Source organism: Ambystoma mexicanum, chromosome 7p, assembly GCF_040938575.1.
Source record: "Ambystoma mexicanum isolate Mex_15411 chromosome 7p, UKY_AmexF1_1, whole genome shotgun sequence".
Classification (NCBI taxonomy): domain Eukaryota; kingdom Metazoa; phylum Chordata; class Amphibia; order Caudata; family Ambystomatidae; genus Ambystoma; species Ambystoma mexicanum.
The window spans coordinates 12,491,539-12,515,882 of record NC_090939.1 but is presented as its reverse complement, the minus strand read 5'-3'; the positions used below and the strand labels follow the sequence as shown (position 1 = coordinate 12,515,882).

General features: G+C 50.7%; 1 protein-coding gene across 4 annotated transcripts in view; it reads left to right on the top strand.

The window, feature by feature from the left end:
• Nucleotides 1-24,344, top strand: part of U2AF1 (U2 small nuclear RNA auxiliary factor 1) — a 350,471-nt gene that overhangs the window by 290,937 nt on the left and 35,190 nt on the right. For all 4 annotated transcript variants that reach the window (XM_069635671.1, XM_069635669.1, XM_069635668.1 and 1 more), the window contains one exon: nucleotides 11,476-11,609. In XM_069635671.1, the coding sequence (XP_069491772.1) occupies nucleotides 11,476-11,609 (134 nt within the window). The remainder of the gene's footprint in view (nucleotides 1-11,475; nucleotides 11,610-24,344) is intronic.

The window sequence follows — 24,344 nt, the reverse complement described above, 5'->3', positions numbered from 1 at the left end:
CTATCTCCCTGTCCAATAATTATCCATTTCCCCAGATAGATGATCTAATCGACAAATGAGGTGGGGAAAGTAGATCTCCACGATTGGTCTTACAAAAGGGTGTTGGCAGGTCCCTTTTAATCCCTCAGACCGAGAGAAAACAGTTTTTACAACCCCCTCAGGTTTTTATTCCACTTCAAGGTCTTGCCATTCGGACTGCACAGGGAGCCTGCCCCTTTCCAACGCCTAATGGATAGTGTTTTGAGGCCATTTATACACTTCACATTTATTTATATATTTAGTATTTGTAGAGCGCACTACAGCCCACAGGCAATAAGGCGCTATAAGGAAATTTTAAGAAGACTTGCTTGAGGGTTACAATAAGTGCCCCCAGAAGGTATACTTAAATTCATTCACTTAGGTACATTTGCATGGTTACAGAAGATACACATTGATCGTTACAGTTGGTTACTCATATTCTTGTCTAGGTGGCAGAACAGATCGTATCCTATACATGGTGATACAGTAGTAGTGCATACCTAGAATGAAGGGCTCTTTAGATAAAGAGCTGGGTTTTTAAGGCCTTGCGGAAGGCTGTGTGTGAGTCGATTGATCTAATCTGAGCTGGGAGGTTGTTCCATAAGGTTGCCGCCATAGTGGGGAAGCTGGTGCCTCCTGCGCGCACTCTGCGCGTGTACGAGACAGTGAATGTGGTTAGCATAGGCTGCCCTTGAAGGTCTGGCGACTGTTTGTCTGGTTATCCTCTGTCAGATAGGGAGGGGCCTGATCGTGAAGACACTTATGTGTAAGGGCCAAGGTTTTCTTTATTTTTTTTTTAAACACTTTATTAAGTTTGCAATGAACAACAACTACCAATAAAGTAAACAATGTCTCACAGTAAAGCGTCACAACTTAATTTACAGAACAATATAAGCATCATACATCTTCAATCTGTCATAATAGCTTTATCCTGCGAAACATAACCGCAAACTGACAAATATACACAGAACAACACAAGAGACAACACAAGTGGGGCGAAGAGAAAAAAAAAAGAAAAAAAACACCATCACCTCTGCCTTATCCCCCTTTCCTCCTCAGATGACAAGGTTTTCAAGACCACCCTTTCCTTGATGGGAAGCCAATGTACCTGCCTCTTGATCCCTGAGATGTGTTCCTTGCGCGAGGTGCCAGTAGCAGCTCTTAGGGCATTATTTTGACTTTTATGCACATGACTATCCCGTGTGTGTGTGTCTGTGTGTGTGTGTGTAAGTGCATTCCCATAATGGGCATCTTCGACCTGGAGAGGCAGGAATATAACCGACCAGGCTGGTCCAAGATCAGGGCTTATATGTCCATGAGACGATCACTTTGCGTAAATGATAATCAAAATGGCATTATTGCAGTAAACAAAGGTGCTTGGCTGTGTACCTGGAAAAAGGTATGGATTGGTTCAGTTCCAGTGGGGGCTCAACCATTGGGGGAGCTAAAGCAATGCCCCCTCCCCCTTAATTATTGGAACCCCCTGAAGATGCCCAGACCCCAACAAAAATGAATTTGCATTCTGGAGCGAGTGATTTGAACTCTCCATAGCAATTCAAATGCATTCGCAAAGAATCTAAAAACATTTAAATTCTTTGCAAATGCAAAAACTGGTGGTGCCCCTTATGCTCCACACAGCACTTAACGAATAAAATGCCCATGCCATCACCCATGTAAAGCTCTATGAAAGGCATTAAGGCGACCACCGGTGTCGCCATGCCATTCAGGATGCTTCGGGAGCGCTGGAAAATCTGGGACATGAAGCATACTGAAGGCATCTTCACACCACCTCTGCCTGTCAGGCCAGGGTTGGGGTCAGAATGACCTGCCCGATCTGAGAATAGGCAGATCTTTGCCCTTTGGGGAACCCCTCAAGTGGAGCTGTATGTGACCAGTGTCAACCGGAAGTGCGTTCAGTACTGCTGATGGGAATTTCCTCCAGTCCCCGTGATTCCTCACGTAATCGGGAGGTTGGGAAAGTTCAGGAAAACCATGATCCTAATTGCTCCGGATTGGGACAGGACGACGTGGTACCCGGACCTTCTGGACTTGTCCATCTGCCCTGCAATAAGTCTTCCACAAAGAGAGGACGTTCTCTCGCGAGAGGAAGGTCGGGTTCTCCATCCAGAGGTCAAGACACTCAGCCTTCACGCATGGTTTCTGAGGGGCTGAGATATAAGGATTGGGACCGCCTGGATGACCTAATGCAGATTTTGCTTTTAGCCACATGACCAGCAATGAAATCCTTGTACCGGTGTCGTTGGCATAAATTCAGTAACTGGTGCAAGGACAAGAATGTGGCCCCTTTTCAATGTGGCACTCCTATGGTGTTTTCTTTTCTGTTACACGTGGCCAATCTGAATGGCAAACTTTTGCCATGATGACCCGCTTTTTGGTCATATTATGTGGAATGGCTAGCATATTTTGCTGCAGCCAGTCTAGCTATCATCTTTCCAGTCACATGCCATTTGTTTCTGGAGAACTATGAGCAAACAAAAATGCTATTATGTGGGTGGACTGGCATATTTTGTTGCAGCAAGTGTACCTATGACTTCTTAGTTTGGCATGGCATTTTATACTGGGCATCAAGGGTAAAGCAAGCATGGTAAGTGTTATTACATGCCTAGACTGACCTATGTTGGTGGAGCCAGTTTGGACATTGAATTAGGACTAGCAGCTATTTACCGGATGATTACATAGACTATTGGAGAGTGTTACAGACTTGCTGGAAAGGACCCGCTGGAAGGGCTTCAAGCTCATTCCACGAGGGGCGTGGCAAGTTCCACGGCTCTTGAAAGGGTTGTCCCTGTAATTGACATCTGCTCAGCAGCAATTTGGGCATCAATGCATACCTTTTGTTAAGCATTCGTGCTTAGACTCCTCTTCTCAAGAAGGCCTTTTTGCTAAGGCAGTCCTTCATACTATTCACTATAAATCCAAGTAGTACTTCCTCCTCAATTGTCACTGCTTTGGGAATCTATCAAAGATGAGGAATACGTGGGAAGACATAATCCATTCAAAGAACAAGTTACTTACCAACTGGTAACGTTCTTTTGACTGGATGGTCCCCCCCAGTGTTCCTCACAGCCCCTCCCCGCCTACCCCGCTGTACAATTTACATGAATTACACTCTGCGCTTCTTGAGATCTTACGGTCTGGGGTACACCTAATTAGTTCCTCCATTTATGGAATGGAAAAAACAGAACTGAAGCCAACGGGCGCGGCACAAGCTACTTTCACTACTAATGACATTGACACGCCACAGCGGCCTTCGAGGGACATCGACGCCACAACATCTTGCACAGCTCCCTCTGTCGAGAATTATTTTGCCAAAGCAGCAAAGCTGACGAAATACATATATCAAAGACGAGGAATACGTGGGAGGAACATCCAGTTGAAAGAACGTTACCAGTTGGTAAGTAACTTGTACTTCTGGCTCAAGCTGCTTACATCCAGCAGCATCTTCAGGTTCTTTAAAACTCTGCTGCATGGTTAGCCACAGCCACTCCTCGCTGTTGCCATATCTCTCCGATTTTGACTGAAATCCACTGGCTCCCTGTGAGCAAGCGCATCCATTTTAAGTCTTTTTTTGGTTCACCCTGCCTTTTATGGATGGCGTGCAGAATACCTACAGGCTAAATTCCGGCCCTATGTCCCTAGACAGGCTTTGCGCTCCGCCGATGCCTGTCTGTTGCTCGTCCCTACGGTGACATATTGCTGCACTGGTGGCCGTGCCTTTTCCGTAGCAGCGGTCGGCCTCTGGAATGCTGTACCTCGTTCCCTCAGAGCTACAACCAACCACCTTGCTTTTCATAAACCTTTGAAGAGACTGCTTTTTTTAGTTGATGATTCGTCACCCTCTTGCTAGGCCAGTTCCAAGATGGCCTCAGACGAACGTTGCGCTATACAAATGCCTATCAAATCAAATGAATGAGAAGCTGAATCAGTGTGTGACTACTTGTGTGTATGAATGTGCGCATGTGGGAAGACTGGTGCTTGGAGGAGTCATTGGTGCAGGGCACAGTACCAAGGTAAGAAAACATATATTCTTGCTGGCTGCGTGCGGTGAGCAGGAAAACATTTTCTTACTGTGGCATTTTTGTATGCATTCATTCTGGAAATCTATAACATAAGCTTGTTAAGCTTGTTAAGTGTCATTACGTGGCATGGCTGGCATATTTTGCTGCAGCTAGTCTAGCTATAATCTTTCCCTTCGCATGCCATTTGTTTCTGGAGAACTATGAGCAAACAAAAATGCTATTATGTGGGTAGACTGGCATATTTTGGTGCAGCAAGTGTGCCTATGACCTTTTTTCTTTTTCTTTTTTTTTCTTTTTTTTTTTTTTTGGCCTGGCATTTTTAATGGCAAAGCTAACAAGAGTATGTTCGTTCGGGGGGGGGGGGGGAGATACTGGCATTATGCCGGAAGCACTCATAATGGCATGTATAGGTGTAGAGCCATCATGGACATGTATAGGCACAGCCAACGTGGACGTGTTTGTACTGGCAAATATTGTGGGTAAAGGCATCATGGAAATGCTCCTGTTTAGTACTGGTGAGTTGCATTATTGGATTTTCTCATGATTTACCCTTCAAAACCGATTGCAAGCTGTCTGGCCTTTTACCCAATTTGTCACACAGTGTGCTGCATAATGCACCATTTTACCTCATTATTCAAGAAAGGTTCTCGGGAGGGTGAAGGGGATAAGTCCCACAAGCGCCCATGGTGGGTCCCGCTCTCCTGCTAACTCAGTCACTCTCTGATTTGGGGAGAATATTTACACCCCTCCAATTAAATAAAAATCACCACCGTTGGTTCAGTGCGCACCACAAACGTATCTGTGATATTAGAGAAGCATGTTCCTTAAGCGCTTCACTGAAGGCGGATTGTGCGGCGCTATAAAAGCAAAGATGAAAAATAATGGAGGGGAATTTGCACTCTTACCCATAGGGACCAATCACAGCACCCCAAACGAAACGACTGAAGCAGAAGAGTCCCAAAAATCAAATGGCATCCATACAAAACAAGCAGATATGCTGATGCACACAATTGCTGAATGAAATGCTTTCCCAGCCTCATGGACATGATTGCTGAATGAAATGCTTTCCCAGCCTCGTAGGGCATGGACATGATTGCTGATGAAATGCTTTCCCAGCCTCGCAGGGCATGGACATGATTGCTGATGAAATGCTTTCCCAGCCTCGCAGGGCATGGACATGATTGCTGATGAAATGCTTTCCCAGCCTCGCAGGGCATGGACATGATTGCTGAATGAAATGCTTTCCCAGCCTCGCAGGGCATGGACATAATTGCTGAATGAAATGCTTTCCCAGCCTCGCAGGGCATGGACAGGATTGCTGAATGAAATGCTTTCCCAGCCTCGCAGGGCATGGACATGATTGCTGATGAAATGCTTTCCCAGCCTCGCAGGGCATGGATATGATTGCTGAATGAAATGCTTTCCCAGCCTCGCAGGGCATGGACAGGATTGCTAAATGAAATGCTTTCCCAGCTTCACAGGGCATGGACATGATTGCTGAATGAAATGCTTTCCCAGCCTTGCAGGGCATGGACATGATTGCTGAATTACATGCTTTCCCAGCCTCGCAGTGCATGGACATGATTGCTGAATGAAATGCTTTCCCAGCCTCGCAGTGCATGGACATGATTGCTGAATGAAATGCTTTCCTAGCCTCGCAGGGCATGGACATGATTGCTGAATGACATGCTTTCCTAGCCTCGCAGGGCATGGACATGATTGCTGAATGAAATGCTTTCCCAGCCTCATGGACATGATTGCTCAATGAAATGCTTTCCCAGCCGCATGGACATGATTGCTGAATGAAATGCTTTCCCAGCCTCGCAGGGCATGGACAGGATTGCTGATGAAATGCTTTCCCAGCCTCGCAGGGCATGGACATGATTGCTGAATGACATGCTTTCCCAGCCTCGCAGTGCATGGACATGATTGCTGAATGAAATGCTTTCCCAGCCTCGCAGTGCATGGACATGATTGCTGAATGAAATGCTTTCCCAGCCTCGCAGGGCATGGACATGATTGCTGAATGACATGCTTTCCTAGCCTCGCAGGGCATGGACATGATTGCTGAATGAAATGCTTTCCCAGCCTCATGGACATGATTGCTGAATGAAATGCTTTTCCAGCCTCATGGACATGATTGTTGAATGAAATGCTTTCCCAGCCTTGCAGGGCATGGACAGGATTGCTGATGAAATGCTTTCCCAGCCTCGCAGGGCATGGACATGATTGCTGAATGAAATGCTTTCCCAGCCTCGCAGGGCATGGACATGATTGCTGAATAAAATGCTTTCCCAGCCTCGCAGGGCATGGACAGGATTGCTGATGAAATGCTTTCCCAGCCTCGCAGGGCATGGACAGGATTGCTGAATGAAATGCTTTCCCAGCCTCGCAGGGTATGGACATGATTGCTGAATGAAATGCTTTCCCAGCCTCGCAGGGCATGGACATGATTGCTGAATGACATGCTTTCCCAGCCTCGCAGGGCATGGACATGATTGCTGATGAAATGCTTTCCCAGCCTCGCAGGGCATGGACATGATTGCTGATGAAATGCTTTCCCAGCCTCGCAGGGCATGGACATGATTGCTGATGAAATGCTTTCCCAGCTTCGCATTGCATGGACATGATTACTGAATGAAATGCTTTCCCATCCTCGCAGGGCATGGACAGGATTGCTGAATGAAATGCTTTCCCAGCCTCGCAGTGCATGGACAGGATTGCTGAATGAAATGCTTTCCCAGCCTCGCAGGGCATGGACATGATTGCTGAATGAAATGCTTTCCCAGCCTCGCAGGGCATGGACATGATTGCTGAATGAAATGCTTTCCCAGCCTTGCGACATGATTGCTGAATGAAATGCTTTCCCAGCCCCGCAGGGCATGGACATGATTGCTGAATGAAATGCTTTCCCAGCCTCATGGACATGATTGCTGAATGAAATGCTTTCCCAGCCCCGCAGGGTATGGACATGATTGCTGAATGACATGCTTTCCCAGCTTCGCATTGCATGGACATGATTACTGAATGAAATGCTTTCCCAGCCCCGCAGGGCATGGACAGAATTGCTGAATGAAATGCTTTCCCAGCCTCGCAGTGCATGGACAGGATTGCTGAATGAAATGCTTTCCCAGCCTCGCAGGGCATGGACAGGATTGCTGAATGAAATGCTTTCCCAGCCTCGCAGGGCATGGACAGGATTGCTGAATGAAATGCTTTCCCAGCCTCGCAGGGCATGGACAAGACTGCTGAATGAAATGCTTTCCCAGCCTCGCAGGGCATGGACATGATTGCTGAATGACATGCTTTCCCAGCCTCGCAGGGCATGGACATGATTGCTGAATGACATGCTTTCCCAGCCTCGCAGGGCATGGACATGATTGCTGAATGAAATGCTTTCCCAGCCTCGCAGGGCATGGACATGATTGCTGATGAAATGCTTTCCCAGCCTCGCAGGGCATGATTGCTGAATGAAATGCTTTCCCAGCCTCATGGACATGATTGCTGAATGAAATGCTTTCCCAGCCTTGCAGGGCATGGACATGATTGCTGAATGAAATGCTTTCCCAGCCTCGCAGGGCATGGACATGATTGCTGATGAAATGCTTTCCCAGCCTCGCAGGGCATGGACATGATTGCTGATGAAATGCTTTCCCAGCCTTGCAGGGCATGGAGATGATTGCTGAATTAAATGCTTTCCCAGCCTTGCAGGGCATGGACATGATTGCTGAATGAAATGCTTTCCCAGCCTCGCAGGGCATGGACATGATTGCTGATGAAATGCTTTCCCAGCCTCGCAGGGCATGGACATGATTGCTGATGAAATGCTTTCCCAGCCTCATGGACATGATTGCTGAATGAAATGCTTTCCCAGCCTCGCAGGGCATGGACATGATTGCTGAATGAAATGCTTTCCCAGCCTCATGGACATGATTGCTGAATGAAATGCTTTCCCAGCCTCGCAGGGCATGGACATGATTGCTGAATGAAATGCTTTCCCAGCCTCATGGACATGATTGCTGAATGAAATGCTTTCCCAGCCTCACAGGGCATGGACATGATTGCTGAATGAAATGCTTTCCCAGCCTCATGGACATGATTGCTGAATGAAATGCTTTCCCAGCCTCGCAGGGCATGGACATGATTGCTGATGAAATGCTTTCCCAGCCTTGCAGGGCATGGACATGATTGCTGAATGAAATGCTTTCCCAGCCTCATGGACATGATTGCTGAATGAAATGCTTTCCCAGCCTCGCAGTGCATGGACATGATTGCTGATGAAATGCTTTCCCAGCCTTGCAGGGCATGGACATGATTGCTGAATGAAATGCTTTCCCAGCCTCGCAGTGCATGGACAGGATTGCTGAATGAAATGCTTTCCCAGCCTCGCAGGGCATGGACAGGATTGCTGAATGAAATGCTTTCCCAGCCTCGCAGGGCATGGACATGATTGCTGAATGAAATGCTTTCCCAGCCTTGCGACATGATTGCTGAATGAAATGCTTTCCCAGCTTCGCATTGCATGGACATGATTACTGAATGAAATGCTTTCCCAGCCCCGCAGGGCATGGACAGAATTGCTGAATGAAATGCTTTCCCAGCCTCGCAGTGCATGGACAGGATTGCTGAATGAAATGCTTTCCCAGCCTCGCAGGGCATGGACAGGATTGCTGAATGAAATGCTTTCCCAGCCTCGCAGGGCATGGACAGGATTGCTGAATGAAATGCTTTCCCAGCCTCGCAGGGCATGGACAGGATTGCTGAATGAAATGCTTTCCCAGCCTCGCAGGGCATGGACAGGATTGCTGAATGAAATGCTTTCCCAGCCTCGCAGGGCATGGACATGATTGCTGAATGACATGCTTTCCCAGCCTCGCAGGGCATGGACATGATTGCTGAATGACATGCTTTCCCAGCCTCGCAGGGCATGGACATGATTGCTGAATGAAATGCTTTCCCAGCCTCACAGGGCATGGACATGATTGCTGATGAAATGCTTTCCCAGCCTCGCAGGGCATGATTGCTGAATGAAATGCTTTCCCAGCCTCATGGACATGATTGCTGAATGAAATGCTTTCCCAGCCTTGCAGGGCATGGACATGATTGCTGAATGAAATGCTTTCCCAGCCTCGCAGGGCATGGACATGATTGCTGATGAAATGCTTTCCCAGCCTCGCAGGGCATGGACATGATTGCTGATGAAATGCTTTCCCAGCCTTGCAGGGCATGGAGATGATTGCTGAATTAAATGCTTTCCCAGCCTTGCAGGGCATGGACATGATTGCTGAATGAAATGCTTTCCCAGCCTCGCAGGGCATGGACATGATTGCTGATGAAATGCTTTCCCAGCCTCGCAGGGCATGGACATGATTGCTGATGAAATGCTTTCCCAGCCTCATGGACATGATTGCTGAATGAAATGCTTTCCCAGCCTCGCAGGGCATGGACATGATTGCTGAATGAAATGCTTTCCCAGCCTCATGGACATGATTGCTGAATGAAATGCTTTCCCAGCCTCGCAGGGCATGGACATGATTGCTGAATGAAATGCTTTCCCAGCCTCATGGACATGATTGCTGAATGAAATGCTTTCCCAGCCTCACAGGGCATGGACATGATTGCTGAATGAAATGCTTTCCCAGCCTCATGGATATGATTGCTGAATGAAATGCTTTCCCAGCCTTGCAGGGCATGGACATGATTGCTGATGAAATGCTTTCCCAGCCTCGCAGGGCATGGACATGATTGCTGAATGAAATGCTTTCCCAGCCTCATGGACATGATTGCTGAATGAAATGCTTTCCCAGCCTCGCAGGGCATGGACATGATTGCTGATGAAATGCTTTCCCAGCCTTGCAGGGCATGGACATGATTGCTGAATGAAATGCTTTCCCAGCCTCATGGACATGATTGCTGAATGAAATGCTTTCCCAGCCTCGCAGTGCATGGACATGATTGCTGATGAAATGCTTTCCCAGCCTTGCAGGGCATGGACATGATTGCTGATGAAATGCTTTCCCAGCCTTGCAGGGCATGGACATGATTGCTGAATGAAATGCTTTCCCAGCCTCATGGACATGATTGCTGAATGAAATGCTTTCCCAGCCTCGCAGGGCATGGACATGATTGCTGAATGAAATGCTTTCCCAGCCTCATGGACATGATTGCTGAATGAAATGCTTTCCCAGCCCCGCAGGGCATGGACATGATTGCTGAATAAAATGCTTTCCCAGCCTCATGGACATGATTGCTGAATGAAATGCTTTCCCAGCCTCGCAGGGCATGAACATGATTGCTGAATGAAATGTTTTCCCAGCCCCGCAGGGCATGGACATGATTGTTGAATGAAATGCTTTCCCAGCCTCATGGACATGATTGCTGAATGAAATGCTTTCCCAGCTCGGCAGGGCATGGACATGATTGCTGAATGAAATGCTTTTCCAGCTTCGCAGGGCATGGACATGATTGCTGAATGAAATGCTTTTCCAGCTTCGCAGGGCATGGACATGATTGCTGAATGAAATGCTTTTCCAGCTTCGCAGGGCATGGACATGATTGCTGAATGAAATGCTTTCCCAGTCTCGCAGTGCATGGACATGATTGCTGAATGAAATGCTTTTCCAGCTTCGCAGGGCATGGACATGATTGCTGAATGAAATGCTTTCCCAGCCTCGCAGTGCATAGACATGATTGCTGAATGAAATGCTTTCAGTACATGGACAGGATTGCTGAATGAAATGCTTTCCCAGCCTCGCAGTGCATTTACATGATTGCTGAATGAAATGCTTTCCCAGCCTTGCAGGGCATGGACATGATTGCTGAATGGAATGCTTTCCCAGCCTCGCAGGGCATGGACATGTTTGCTGAATGAAATGCTTTCCCAGCCTCGCAGGGCATGGACATGATTGCTGAATGACATGCTTTCCCAGCCTCGCAGGGCATGGACACGATTGCTGAATGACATGCTTTCCCAGCCTCGCAGGGCATGGGCATGATTGCTGAATGACATGCTTTCCCAGCCTCGCAGGGCATGGGCATGATTGCTGAATGAAATGCTTTCCCAGCCTCGCAGGGCATGGACATGATTGCTGAATGACATGCTTTCCCAGCCTCGCAGGGCATGGACATGATTGCTGAATGAAATGCTTTCCCAGCCTCGCAGGGCATGGACATGATTGCTGAATGAAATGCTTTCCCAGCCTTGCAGGGCATGGACATGATTGCTGAATGAAATGCTTTCCCAGCCTTGCGACATGATTGCTGAATGAAATGCTTTCCTAGCCTCGCAGGGCATGGACATGATTGCTGAATGAAATGCTTTCCCAGCCTCATGGACATGATTGCTGAATGGCTGAGGCCTCCTACTCGTTATTAACTGGGCCTGTATGCCTTTGCAAATCTCATTTCTTCTGTTTAGTTTCGCCGAGAGGAAGATGCGGAAAAGGCAGTCAACGACCTGAACAATCGCTGGTTCAATGCGCAGCCCATCCACGCAGAACTCTCCCCAGTCACAGACTTCAGGGAAGCCTGCTGCCGCCAATACGAGATGGGGTGAGTATGGCACTGCTCAGCCTTGCATGCGGGGAGACGGGTGGCGTGGGAGCATCGTGTGGCATCTTACGAGGCTTGCACACTGGAGAGGGGGGGGGCAGTGTTAATCCTGCCGTTTCCCAGCAGCCCTCGATCTCCCATAGAGGTGAAGAGCCCACCCACTCACTCCAGACTTCTTTTAGCCCCTAGCCCCGTTCCTACTCATTTAAGCAAAGCTGCAGAACTCCTGAGCACTATAGGCACGTCTGGCCACTCTCATGCCTTTCCTCATGTCTGGATGTTTCCTGAGACCCCAGGACCCCATTAAGGGGTACGTTGGCTGCTGGTGTAGGCAAGGCGGGGGTTCCCACGCCTTCCCGATTGCTAGACCAAGCTCTTGGGAGGTAAGTGAGTTACAGGATAAAAGTTATCATTTTAAAAAGAGGCTATGATATGTATGCAGGAAAATTAAACATTCTTTTCGTTAAAAGGTAGGTACGTTCTTCATGTACATGAAAGGGCAACATACCATTTTTTGCAAGTTATTTGTATTTTATTTATTTGTATAGCGCTCCAGGCCCAGGGGCAACCGGGCGCATCACTTAGTTACAACATAAGAAAAACAGACAGAACCATAATTACAAAATTTACAAGTATAATACAGAATTTACAGGTATAATAATAGCAATGAGAGGACAAGCAGATTATATATACATGTAAAAATTAAGCAGAGAACCCAGAGCTAAATGTCCTGGGCGGCCAGCCAGGTTTTCGTAAGGTGTTTGAATCTCGGGAAAGGGGGTTCTGCTCTAGGCTCATTAGGAAGCGTGTTCCAGAGTTTAGCTGCCAAGATAGGGAAGCTAATTCCACCTGATCCTTGGAGATTGAAACGTGGAACCTCAAGGCAGTTTAAATGAGCCATTCTGCAGGGTCTAATGGAGTTGTGGAGGGCAAATCGGTTGGCCAGGTAGCAGGGAGCTTGATTATGAAGGCATTTGTGGGTAAGAGCCAGGGTTTTCAGGGAGATATGGTGTGGGACTGAGAGCCAGCGAATATTGTGTCTGGTGTCGGATATGTGTTGGCGCCTGGGAATGTTGAGGGCAGCTCTAATAGCATTGTTTTGGACAATTTGCAACTTGTTTAGGTTGCAGCAATTGGGGCCTAGGTACAGTGCATTGCAGTAATCAATCTTGGATAATACAAGAGTTCTAGCCAGGGTGACACAATTGGTTGCGGAGAGGAAAGGGCGACAGGCTGTAATAAGCTTGCAGGTATATGCCGCTGCGGAAGAGACTGAGTTAGTTTTTCTGGTCAGGGATAGGGTCGAGTCAATGTAGATCCCTAGGGTTTTTGTGTCCTTGGCGGTTGGGATAATATTCCCATCGATGATGAGGGACTTGAACGCTGGGTCGCGTTTGGTAAGTTTTTGTGGCGAACCAAGAATAAGGAGCTCAGTCTTTTCATCATTAAGACAGAGTCCGTGTTGAGCCATCCACGCCTGGATGACCTGGTAGATGACAATGATAGCGAGGGAGTCAGCCGTGTAGTCACCTGAGATAGGGATTAGTATCTGGGTGTCGTCGGCGTAGTTGGTGGAAGTGACACCCAGATAGTCCAAGATATCGAAGAGCGGTTTGGTGAACACGTTATACAACGTGGGTGAAACACAAGATCCTTGTGGCACGCCACAAGAGACAGGTGCAGGTGGGGCGGCTGCTACTGGAGAGAACACGCGCAAAGATCTATTGTCTAAAAAGGAGCTAATCCAGGTTGTAGCTTTATCAGAGAAGTGTGCAGCTGATTTAAGGTGGTGGCAGAGGATTTCATGATGGACGAGATCAAAGGCCGCCGAAAGGTCCAACAGGAGTAAGAGAGCAAGTTTGCCTTCGTCTTTTAGATCCTCAATCTGTGTTTTTAAATCTATGAGGGCAGTTTCAGTGCCGTGACGTGGCCGGAACCCAGATTGCCTAAATCCCAAGAGTTTGTTAGATTCAAGGTAATCTTGAATTTGTAGATATGCTGCACGGTCGAGGATTTTTGGCCTGTAGTTTGTGGGTATAGTAGCGTCCAGGGTAGGTTTTCTCAATAGGGGGATGACCCACGCGTCCTTTAGATTGTCAGGTACGATCCCAGAGCCTAAAGGAAGAGTTGATGAGCGTAGCAATGAATGGCGCTAGGTCATGAGCTGCTTCCTTGATTATAGCTGCCGGGCAGAGGTCGCCTTGGCTATTGGTCGGTTTAAGGCTGGTGATGATCTTTTCCACTTCGGAAATGGAGAGTGGAGAGAAGCTAAAAGGAGTCAGAGAGTCTGGGATGGGGTGGTTTAGGGTGGGGATAGGGTTGAGTTACACTCCACTCTGCTCAGCTCACAGTGACTGTTTGGTGAAGGTGGGGTTCCCGAGGGACCACTGCCAGGCCTCTCCTAGGATAAAGGTGGGGAGACTGGCAGAGTTGTGTTTACCCAGTGGAATATTCTCCTGACCCTGCATTATTGGAAGTTGTAGTTGTTGGAGGAGAACCTGCAAAAAGAGAAGTCTCTTTCAGTTGGACCCCAACACATTTGCAGAAGATCTGAGTGATCCTTGAGTAATTTTCTAGAGTGAGGTATTTTATAAAGTCACTCCCTGGCTGAATGTGTTTGTGTCGGAGGCATTGGTCAGTGCTTAAGGCTACACGTGTAGTGTCGATGGTAAAGCACTACCAGCCACCATAAGCAGAGTAGTGCGGGGTAGCCTCTTCTCCCCTTTCATGCCACTTTTATGTGCCATGTTTACTCTCCCTGTGGCGCCCCCACAGGCTGGTGACGGTGGAGCCCCATGGTCCCACGCGGGGCTCTGCCAGATCACCCGTGTTCTGTCGCCTCGGAGTGGCCTTCACTTTGCACATGCTGTAGCTAGCGCATAGATGCCTGCGATCAACCACCAAACCCCCCCCCCCCGCCATTGCTACTTAGCGTCTGTCTCACCTTTCCTGCACAGTGGCACACAATGTATACCATACATATACATATACACATTGTGGATGTACATAACATTGATGCTCATACATAGTTTTTCAGGTTTGTTAAACTATTTGAATTGCACCACTAGATGGCAGGTGTCTCCAAGGCATGCGACTCTAGGGAGACGATAAGCTGAAATAAAAGTGAAGTCACTTTGCCTTCTGTGTATTGCAAAAGGCATTTAAGGATAAAAGGCATGGATGGGGTCATGGGGAGGGAAATTAAACAAATTAATGTCTATTTTAATAGTGAAAAGTATAAGAACAACAAATTACGCCATGAACAGCCAATCACTTACTGCACCCTGCTCCCAATACCCGTGCTGCCTAACAGTGGTCTCCTCTGACCCTTATATTACTAAAACAAACCAGTACATACCCACAAAACCCTGTCCCAAAGAAGAGTGGGATCTAGGGCGCGCCAGACACACCGCTTTCTTGCGGTATCTTACAGGGGAAAGCAAACCAGGTCTCCCAGGGCTAAGCGATTCATGGCCAGGGAGGTCCTTGGCAGAATATAATCCGTTCAGTCAATAAGTGTGCAAAAGCCAAGGTCTGCTTAAACCGGGTTCCTGCTCACTCTCACTCAGATTGATGCAACGCAACAGATGTGACGATTGTGCAGGAGACGTCAAACAAAACCTAAAGTATTCCACGTGAAATGTGTCTCCCGAATCCTCGAGCGACTTTGCAGCGTCCCTTCACTTCAGTCTCTGGTGTCCTCCCAGATCTGGAGCTAAGAGTGGAGTCTATAGGCCGGTCCAGTATTTGACATTACTCTCTCAGCTCGCTCCTCTACAGGCAGCCCTGTAGCCTGGCTGCCTCTCGGTGCCCTAGTGGTACAGTCTACCAATACAATCTCCCTCCCTCTCTCTCTCTCCTGTGTAACCTCTCGTCACAAGCTCGCTCCTCTCCAGGCAGCCCTGTAGCCTTGTGTCCTAGTGATAGTCTACCAATACAAGCTCGCTCCTCTACAGGCAGCCCTGTAGCCTGGCTGCCTCTCTGTCCTAGTGGTACAGTCTACCAATACAATCTCCCTCTCTCCTGTGTAACCTCTCATCACAAGCTCGCTCCTCTCCAGGCAGCCCTGTAGCCTGGCTGCCTCTGTGTCCTAGTAGTACAGTCTACCAATACAATCTCTCTCTCCTGTGTAACCTCATCACAAGCTCGCTCCTCTACAGGCAGCCCTGTAGCCTGGCTGCCTCTCAGTGTCCTAGTTATACAATGTACCAATACAAGCTTGCTCCTCTACAGGCAGCCCTGTAGCCTGGCTGCCTCTCGGTGTCCTAGTGGTACAGTCTACCAATACAATCTCTCTCCTGAGTAACCTCTCACCACAAGCTCGCTCCTCTACAGGCAGCCCTGTAACCTGACTGCCTCTCGGTGGCAGTCAGGTTACAGGTGATAGTCTACCAATACAAGCTCTCTCTCTCCTATGTAACCTCATCACAAGCTTTCTCCTCTACAGGCAACCCTGTAGCCTGACTGCCTCTCGGTGTCCTAGTTATACACTGTACCAATACAATCCCTCTCTCCTCTGCTCCTCTGAGCGCTGCCCCCCTTTTCAGCTGCTCCTCTGAGCGCTGCCCCCCCTTTTCAGCTGCTCCTCTGAGCGCCGCCCCCCTCCTTTACCCAGCCTCTTGAGTCTTCTTTCTGGCCTCCTGCTCCAGCTCATTTTGTATTCTTTGCCAGCTGTCTCCAAATGAGCTCCTTCCCCAGATTCACACACCTTCTGTCACAGATCTTTCCTTTTATAGGGTTGTCCTCGGCCCAACCTACCGGGTCTTCTCTACCATAAGGTAACTTTGGTGTACTCCCTATGCAGCAGCTATGAGGATTGGCTTATGGTTCTGATGGGGTACTTTGGGTTTGGGTGCTTCCTCCCGTTTGATGGGTGTCTGTTTGCCACACCCTGGCCCTGCCATCGGGGTGGACTACCGTAGCCTAACCAGTCTTCGGTCCGAGTGTGGGACTGTGTGAGATGGTGGGCCAGTTGATAAAGGTGCTGGTCCCTCTGCTGCAACTTATGCGCCCACGCGATGGAAGCAAAGTGTGCATGCAAGGCTGGCTCTGTGGATTCACCGGTAACAGTGAAGGGGGCAATGTGCGCCCCTGCCTCTTGCACATTGCATGGTTGTGTTGGGAGAGGTGGAAGGGTGAGTAGTTTGTGGGTCCTTCCCACGCTACACACAGACCCACCACATCCACCTGTGTAGCTGTCCTGGTCAATTACTACAGCATTTTGCCTTGTAATAAATCCCTCCAATCCATCACTCGGCAGACAAAGCCATTGATAAAAACCTCATGATTTTCTATAGCCCTATGCACTAAAGGAACATAATTGCAGTTCAGCGGCAGATAAAGAATGATGCATGTTATGTCCTCCCGCGGCCCCACTGTGTGCACGCTGACTCCTTACTTCCCCAACACACACACAGTGCCAAGAGATTGGAATTTTAGCTTGCATCTTTAATTTACAATGTATTTTTAAATCACTACATTACACTACTACCTACTTTGTATAACAGTGCAATTACTTTTCTGTCATTTCTAGGAGTGTTTTGAGAAGTTATGTTTCTGGTATTGTCCAATTTTATCCTAGCTTTTGATTGTCCTCTGGGCATCGTATGCTAAAAGTAAACCCTTTTACTTCCCTCTATGTTCTATATGTAAAGTTCATTCCTTCCTGCAGGAAATATATGCAGGGACTCAAACTTCCCTCAAACAAAATCTACTAGCCCACTAGCATTGACTAGTAGTTTTTATGAAGGGCGAGTACCATTTGCATGATACTCGACCTTGCTTGCCTGGATGGGGATGTTAGAAACTTATTTTACATTTACTGCAAACACACTTTGTTTGCAGTAAATGGCAAATACAAGTTTCACTGTGCATACCTGACAGCATTGCACCAAATATGAAGTGTGCTTCTGGCGACATCCACCATTAAAAAAAAACACCTGTAAATAGTTTCACAGTATCCGTGGGGCAAGTCCATTTTTCTTAGGTTGAGTATGTAAACTAAGGAACTCTCACTGCAGGTCTAGTGGGATTTTTAAGAATTTGCAAGGCCTGAAATATTTTTGTAGGATGCAGGCGCAGGATCACCAAGGGAATCAACACGCGCCCCACTATTAGACTTTATCTAAGTTCTCAAATTACTTCTAGAAATGCGATAGAAAAGTAATGCACAGTTTACAAAGTAATTTCTCCAGCATGGGGTCTGGCATGGATTCACATGCTCATGAATATTCCCTGTCGTCAGGCCGGGAATCCTCAGTAAAGAAAAAAATCAGTATCAGTTTAGTTTCTGATCTGTCTTTCTTCGTAGTAACCAATCACTGATCTCTGGGTCATACTGCTCTCTTCCTAAGCCCCTCCCCTGGCAGCCATCCTCAGATTTTTACTGCACGCTCAAATGTTGGGAGTCCTTGTGTTTAGCTCTCGAGCTTTTGCTGCATTTTCGTGCTTTTTCAAAGAGATTTTCTAATTTTTCGGTCAAATAGAGCCTAAAGCTCCACTGTTTCTACATCCGATCAACGGGGACCCGTTTCGGATTTTCTACGCCCCTCAAGGGTGAAGTTTTCGTCGAGTTACGCTTCTTGGAGGAGTCCAGAAGTTCTGCGGCCTACCCGGACATGGGACATGGCTCAGGAGAAAGGAAGCTGGCGCCCGGAAAGCTGTTCAGGGTTTGCCCTGGATGCCAGCTGCAGAATGTGTTCAAGGAGGACAAGCACTCGAAATGTCTCTACTACCTTCATGGGGACAAAACGCACGTGGAGAAGGACTGTGTGTTTTGTGGGAACATGTCGGAGCGGACTATCAGGGACCGGCACCTTCGTCACTCCAACTGGCTGGAAGGAAAGAGCCCGTCAGGTGAGAAGTCTGAGAGGTCTTCTAAGTCCTGTGAGGGCGCCCCGGCGCCGGGGGCCCAACAGAAGGCAAAGCACAGCGAGTCCGCGGGCACCGGGAGCACCGAACGGTCGGGCTCCTCGGCTGCCAGGCAGGGCGCATCCTCTCCAGCGCCATCAACCACAAGCCAACGCTCTGGCTCAGGGAAGAGGAAGGCCGAGAACCCGGCAAAGCTTCTGGAGAGGCCTTGGTCGATCTCGAAGGATCCAGCCGAGGGGGACCGAGGCGGTGACCCTCCCCCCAAGGTGAAGGCCACAGGCTCGCAGAAGGTGGTGAAGGCCTTGATTCACCCGGCCAAGGCCTCTATCGAGGAAGTCGCGGCAGCCCTGGCGTAGCCGGAGAAGGCTACACCAGTGGAGGCGACCTCAGGGCCCAGAGTTTCCCTGCCACCTCAGAGGGAAGCCTCTTTCAGGCCCATCGAGAAGACCCCCGTGAAGACCCCAGCGGAAAAAGGCGGGGGAGCCGGTGGCCATTGTGGACACAGACACAGCCTCCGAGGAGGAACTGGTTGAAGTCTTGGAGGGCCTCGACGAGGGCGTCGAAGAGGCCCGCTCCCACAGGAGGGATCCCGACGAAGGGGCGACGAGAGCGACGGCGCCGCCGACGTGGTTCCTAGTCAACCGTCGCGCCCGTAGCTTCCGGAGCCGCAGGACAACTCGGCGGCCATTTTGTTGGCAATACAATCCTTATTTTCGGAGATAAGGACGAGATTGCCCCTACCACCGACGGAGGAGCCGGAACCAGGCCCGACGGAGGAGCCTGAGCCAGGCCCGTCGGGAAGTCCCCCAAACAAGAGAAGATGGACCCATCCAGCCCCGCCTTTTCAGCCCTCGCGGCCTGCTCAGCCTTTGCCCACGTCCCCCGTACCACGGGAACGGACACGGCCACGACGGGTACGGATGATGGCGGCGATGACGGGACGGAGCTCCCATCACCACCAGCCCGGGCCTCCCCGCCCGACGAGATTGGGCCTTTCCACGCTATGATCGCCAGGGCATCTGAGCTTTTTCAGCTCTGCCCCGAGGAGAAGGAAGTTTCCTTTACCAACGGCGCGAGGCCAAGAGGAAGACAGTCCTCGCTGTGCCTCTGCTGGATGACATCTGGGACGAGGGTCTCACCCTTCTCAAGAACCAGTCTACGACGCCTGCCAAGAGGGATCAGTACGAGAAGAAGTACCGGGTCCCCGACGCGGCACCTTTGAGCCTTAGGGCCCAACCGACCCCTGACTCGGTCGTCTCAGCGGCGGCCAAGAAGGGGGCGGGGGGCACCGGCCTCAACGTCAACTTCCCCGCCGGACGGCGAAGGAAAGAAGCTGGATGCAAAGGGACGACGAGTTATCTCGTCGGTGGCAACAACGATTAAGGCGGTCAACGCCCTCGCGATCGTGGCCCGCTACGACAGGGAGTTATGGTACCAGATCGCCCCCCTGTTGGACTTCCTACCAGACGACAAGAGGGCTTAGGCCCTGGAGATCTTGTAGGAAGGTGAGGTGGCGTCGGACCACGCCATAACGGTGGCAACGGACATTGCCGACACTGGTTTCCGCCAGCTAGGCAACTGCGTTTGCCTTAGACGACGAGGGTGGCTCAAGGCGATGGATTTCCGCCAGGACGTACAAGCCAAGGTTTTGGACATGCCGTTTGACGGGAACAACCTGTTTGGGAAAACAGTGGATAAGTCCCTCCAAGCCATCAAGGCGGACACAGAGACAGCTAAGGCCCTGGGAGTTCTCCAGCAACGAAGGCCGTCCTTTCGGAGCTCCGGAGGCAAGCAGGGTGCCTCCAAGGGATTCGGCGGTGGCTCCTCTACGTACCGCCAAGCGGCTCGCTCCTCGTTGCAGGAAGCCTATAGAGGACGAGGCTAGTCGGGTGGATCCCGCCGTCGTCGCCAGGGAGGCCAAGGCGGCAAGGCGTCCTCCAAGCAAGATTGAACCAACCGTGGCGTCGGGGGCCCCCACCGAAGCACCCCGGTGGGAGGCCGGCTGGCGAGGTTCGTCAGCGTGTGGGAGTCCATCTCCACCGACTGTTGGGTGCTGGACGCCCTGGCCCAGGGGCACACCCTCGAATTTCTAAAAAAGTGCCCCCGCATTCCTCCCGTGGACAGGAAAGAAAACCACGTCCCTCAACTGCTCTTGGAGGTAAGGGTGATGCTCAAGAAAGGTGCCATCGAGCTCGTCCCAAAGAGGCTCCGGGGCTCTGGAGTATACTCAAGATACTTCCTCGTGAAAAAGAAGACAGGAGGGTGGCGACCCATCCTAGACCTGCGACGACTGAACAAGTACATCAAGGCACAGAAGTTCCGGATGGTCACCCTCCAGCACGTACTGGGACAGCTGGAGGAGGGCGATTTCCTGTCATCGTTGGATTTGGAAGATGCATACTTTCACATTCCCATTCTAAAAGGGCACCAGAAGTTCCTCAGGTTTGTGGTCCAAGGGCGGCACTACCAGTTCAAGGCCCTCCCGTTCGGATTGAAGTCAGCACCCAGGGTTTTCACCAAGTGCTTCGCTCCAGTGGCGGTGCGGCTGCGCCTGCAGGGGATCCACATCTACCCCTACCTGGACGATTGGCTCATCCGCGCAAGGACAAGGGAGCTCGTCGTAGAACACACAGCGAAGATCGTCCAGATTCTACTCATCGGCACACCCACCCCCTCCTTCCCTGCAGCTCTCTGGCCGGCTCTCGTGGCCCTCTTCCTGTTCCTACCTGCAAGGCAAAAAACCTTGGGGTTATCTTCGACTCCACACTCTCCTTCTCTCCGCTTATATCCGACGTCTCTAAGAAGTCACACTACCAGCTGCACCTCCTCAGAGGTATTCTTCCCTTCCTCTCCTTCCCCCAGAAGCTCACTGTCTCCCGAGCCCTGGTTCTCTCGAAGCTGGACTACTGTAACAGCCTCTATCTTAATCTGCCTGCCTCCACTATCCGCCCTCTGCAACTCATCCAGAACAGAACTGCGAGACTTGTCCTTGGCCTCAAGCCCAGGGACCGTATCTCTCCAGGACTGAAATCTCTACACTGGCTCCCAGTGGCTGCGAGGATAAAGTTCAAAACCCTCTGCATTGTCCACAAGGCCTTCTGGGGCCTGGGGCCTAAATACCTTCAACTCTCTCTTCCTAAATATCTTCCTTCCCGATCCCTTTGCTCATCCGTCTCCAACTCCCTCAGGGTCAGCCGCTTCTCGAAGCAACGTGCTCGGGGTAGTTCTCTCTCCGCGGCAGGGGCCTCCCTCTGGAACAGCCTTCCTGCCTCCCTGAAACTTGAGGAGAACCATCTCCGGTTCAGGAAGCACCTCAAAACCTTCCTCTTTGCTTCTGCTTTCTCTCTCCCTCTCCCCTGCTAATTCTTCGCTGAAACTGCACTGAATCTGCAACTGGGCCACTCTCCCCGACCCTGGGCCCAGCCACTCTCCACTTGCACTGCCTCCCTAGCAACCCCTGCACTGCGGGACTGTCTGTGTATCCCTCCAGCCCCCCCTTCCCAGCACGTACCTGCACTTGCCACCAGCTGGCCCTCCTTATTTATTTATTATTTATTTTATTCTACTTACCTTGTACTGCACTTTTTCTTTCCCCTCTTGCACTTCTTCCCTTCCCCCTACCCCTGCACTTGCGCGATCTGAATGACACCTGGCCTAGTAGGATCGTTGTCTGTCTTCCCCCTGTTCCCCCCTCCCTGCCTCGTCGCGCCTTGAAACACTTGTGTATAGGCGCGTTACAAATGCCATATATCATATCATATATATAGCTGTTCACGGACCTGGGGTTCTCCATCAACTTACCCAAGTCCCACCTGGTCCCCTCTCAAGTCGCACTGTTTCTGGGAGCCAAGCTCGACACAGTGGCGCGTCTGGCCTCGCCGTCGGAGGAAAGGACAAAGGCCATCCTAGGTGGGATGCAGCGTCTGCTGGCCACGGACGTGGCCAGAGTGAGGTCCATCAAGTCCCTCCTCGGGATGATGTCCTCTTGTATTTATCTCGTGCGCCTGTGCAGGCTTCGGATGCGCCCTCTACAGGAGTTCCTCGACGCCCGCTGGATTCAAGCGATGGGCAGCTTCGAGGACAGGATCCCTCTCAACGAAACATTCCGACGAGCGATCCGGTGGTGGGGCACCCGCGCTCATCTAGCGGCGGGGACAGACTTTCAGACCCCGGTCCACCAGGCGACTGTGACGACGGATGCCTCCCTGGAGGGGTGGGGAGCCCACACCGGAGATCTTCACGCGAGAGAGGCCTTTGGCTCCCGGAGGAGAAGCCGCTCCACATAAACATCCTGGAACTCTGGGGAGTGTTCTGGGCCCTCGGGTCCTTTCTCCCGTCCCTCAAGGGCAAGGTGGTGAGGATCTTCACCGACAACACCACCACGATGTTCTACATCCGGAAGCAGGGCGGAACCAGATCTCCGGCCCTATCCAAGGAGGCCCAGGACCTGTGGCATTGGGCGGTTGCTCAAGGGATGTTTCTAGTGCCGTTTCATCTGGCAGGGATAAAAAACACCATCGCCGACTCACTCAGCAGAGAGCTGCGCTCGTGCCACGAGTGGGGACTACGCCAGGATCAAGTGGACCGACTCTTTCAGCGATGGGGCAAACCCCAAATCGACCTGTTCACGACGGCGACGAACTCCAAGTGCCAGAGGTTCGCCAGCAGGTTTCCCGAACCGAGGAGCATGGGCGATGCTTTCTCGGTCCCCTGGGACGGCCTGTTCCTATATGCGTTTCCGCCGTTGCTGCTCCGACTCATCCACCAGCTCAAGAGGTCCCGGTGCAGAATGATCCTCGTTGCACTGGCGTGGATGAGACAGATCTGGTTCCTGGACCTTCTGGACTTGTCAGTGTCCCCACCAGTCAAGCTGTCGACGGACGCAGATCTTCTCTCCAGAGAAGGAGGTGCCAGCCTTCATCACAACCCGGAGTCGCTGAACTTTCAGGCCTGAGTCCTGCAGCACTAGAGTTTGGAGGGTACGATATCCCAGTTGACTGCAGAGAGGTTCTTGCAAAGGCCAGGGCGTCCTCAACTCTCAAGTGCTACGGACATAAGTGGAAGAGGTTCTCTGTCTGGTGCCGTGCACAGAAGATTAACCCTCTGCGGATTACGGCCCCTCAAGTACTGCCGTACCTACTGTCGCTGGCCAAGGCTGGACTAGCTCACGCTTCCATCAAGATACATCTGGCTGCGATCTCCCGATACACCAGAACTACGGGACGGGCGTCCTTGTGGACTCATCGCCTGGTGAAGGAATTTATGAAGGGACTGTTCCGATCATTCCCGCCGGTGAAGGCTCCTGCCCCGGCGTGGGAACTCAACGTGGTGCTGTCTAGGCTCATGGGGGCGCCATGCGAGCCTCTGCATTTGGCTTCGTTGAAGTTGCTGTCATGGAAGACAGCATTTCTTGTGGCCATCACCTCCTCCCGACGAGTGGGAGAGATCCAGGCCCTATCCTGCAAGCCTCCATACTTGACTTTTCATGACACGAGGGTGGTGCTGAGGACGCACCCCTTCTTTATGCCCAAGGTGCCGTCGGACTTCCACCTCAACAAGCCCTACCAGTTTTCTTTCCGTCGCCTTCGTCGCCGGCCGAGAGGACTTTGCACTCGCTGGATGTGGCTAGAGCGCTGAAGTTCTACGTGGACCGCACAAAGAGTTTTCGGAAGACGTCACAGCTATTTGTGAACTTTGGACCTGTGCACCAAGGGAAGGCTCTCTCGAAGGCTTCCATTTCCAGATGGCTCTCCGGCTGCATCATGCACTGTCACCGGTTGGCAAACCGACCGTTGCCCGGCTGTCCGAGAGCCCATTCGACCACCAGAGCGATCGCTGCTACCACGGGGTTCTTGTCTGGTGTGC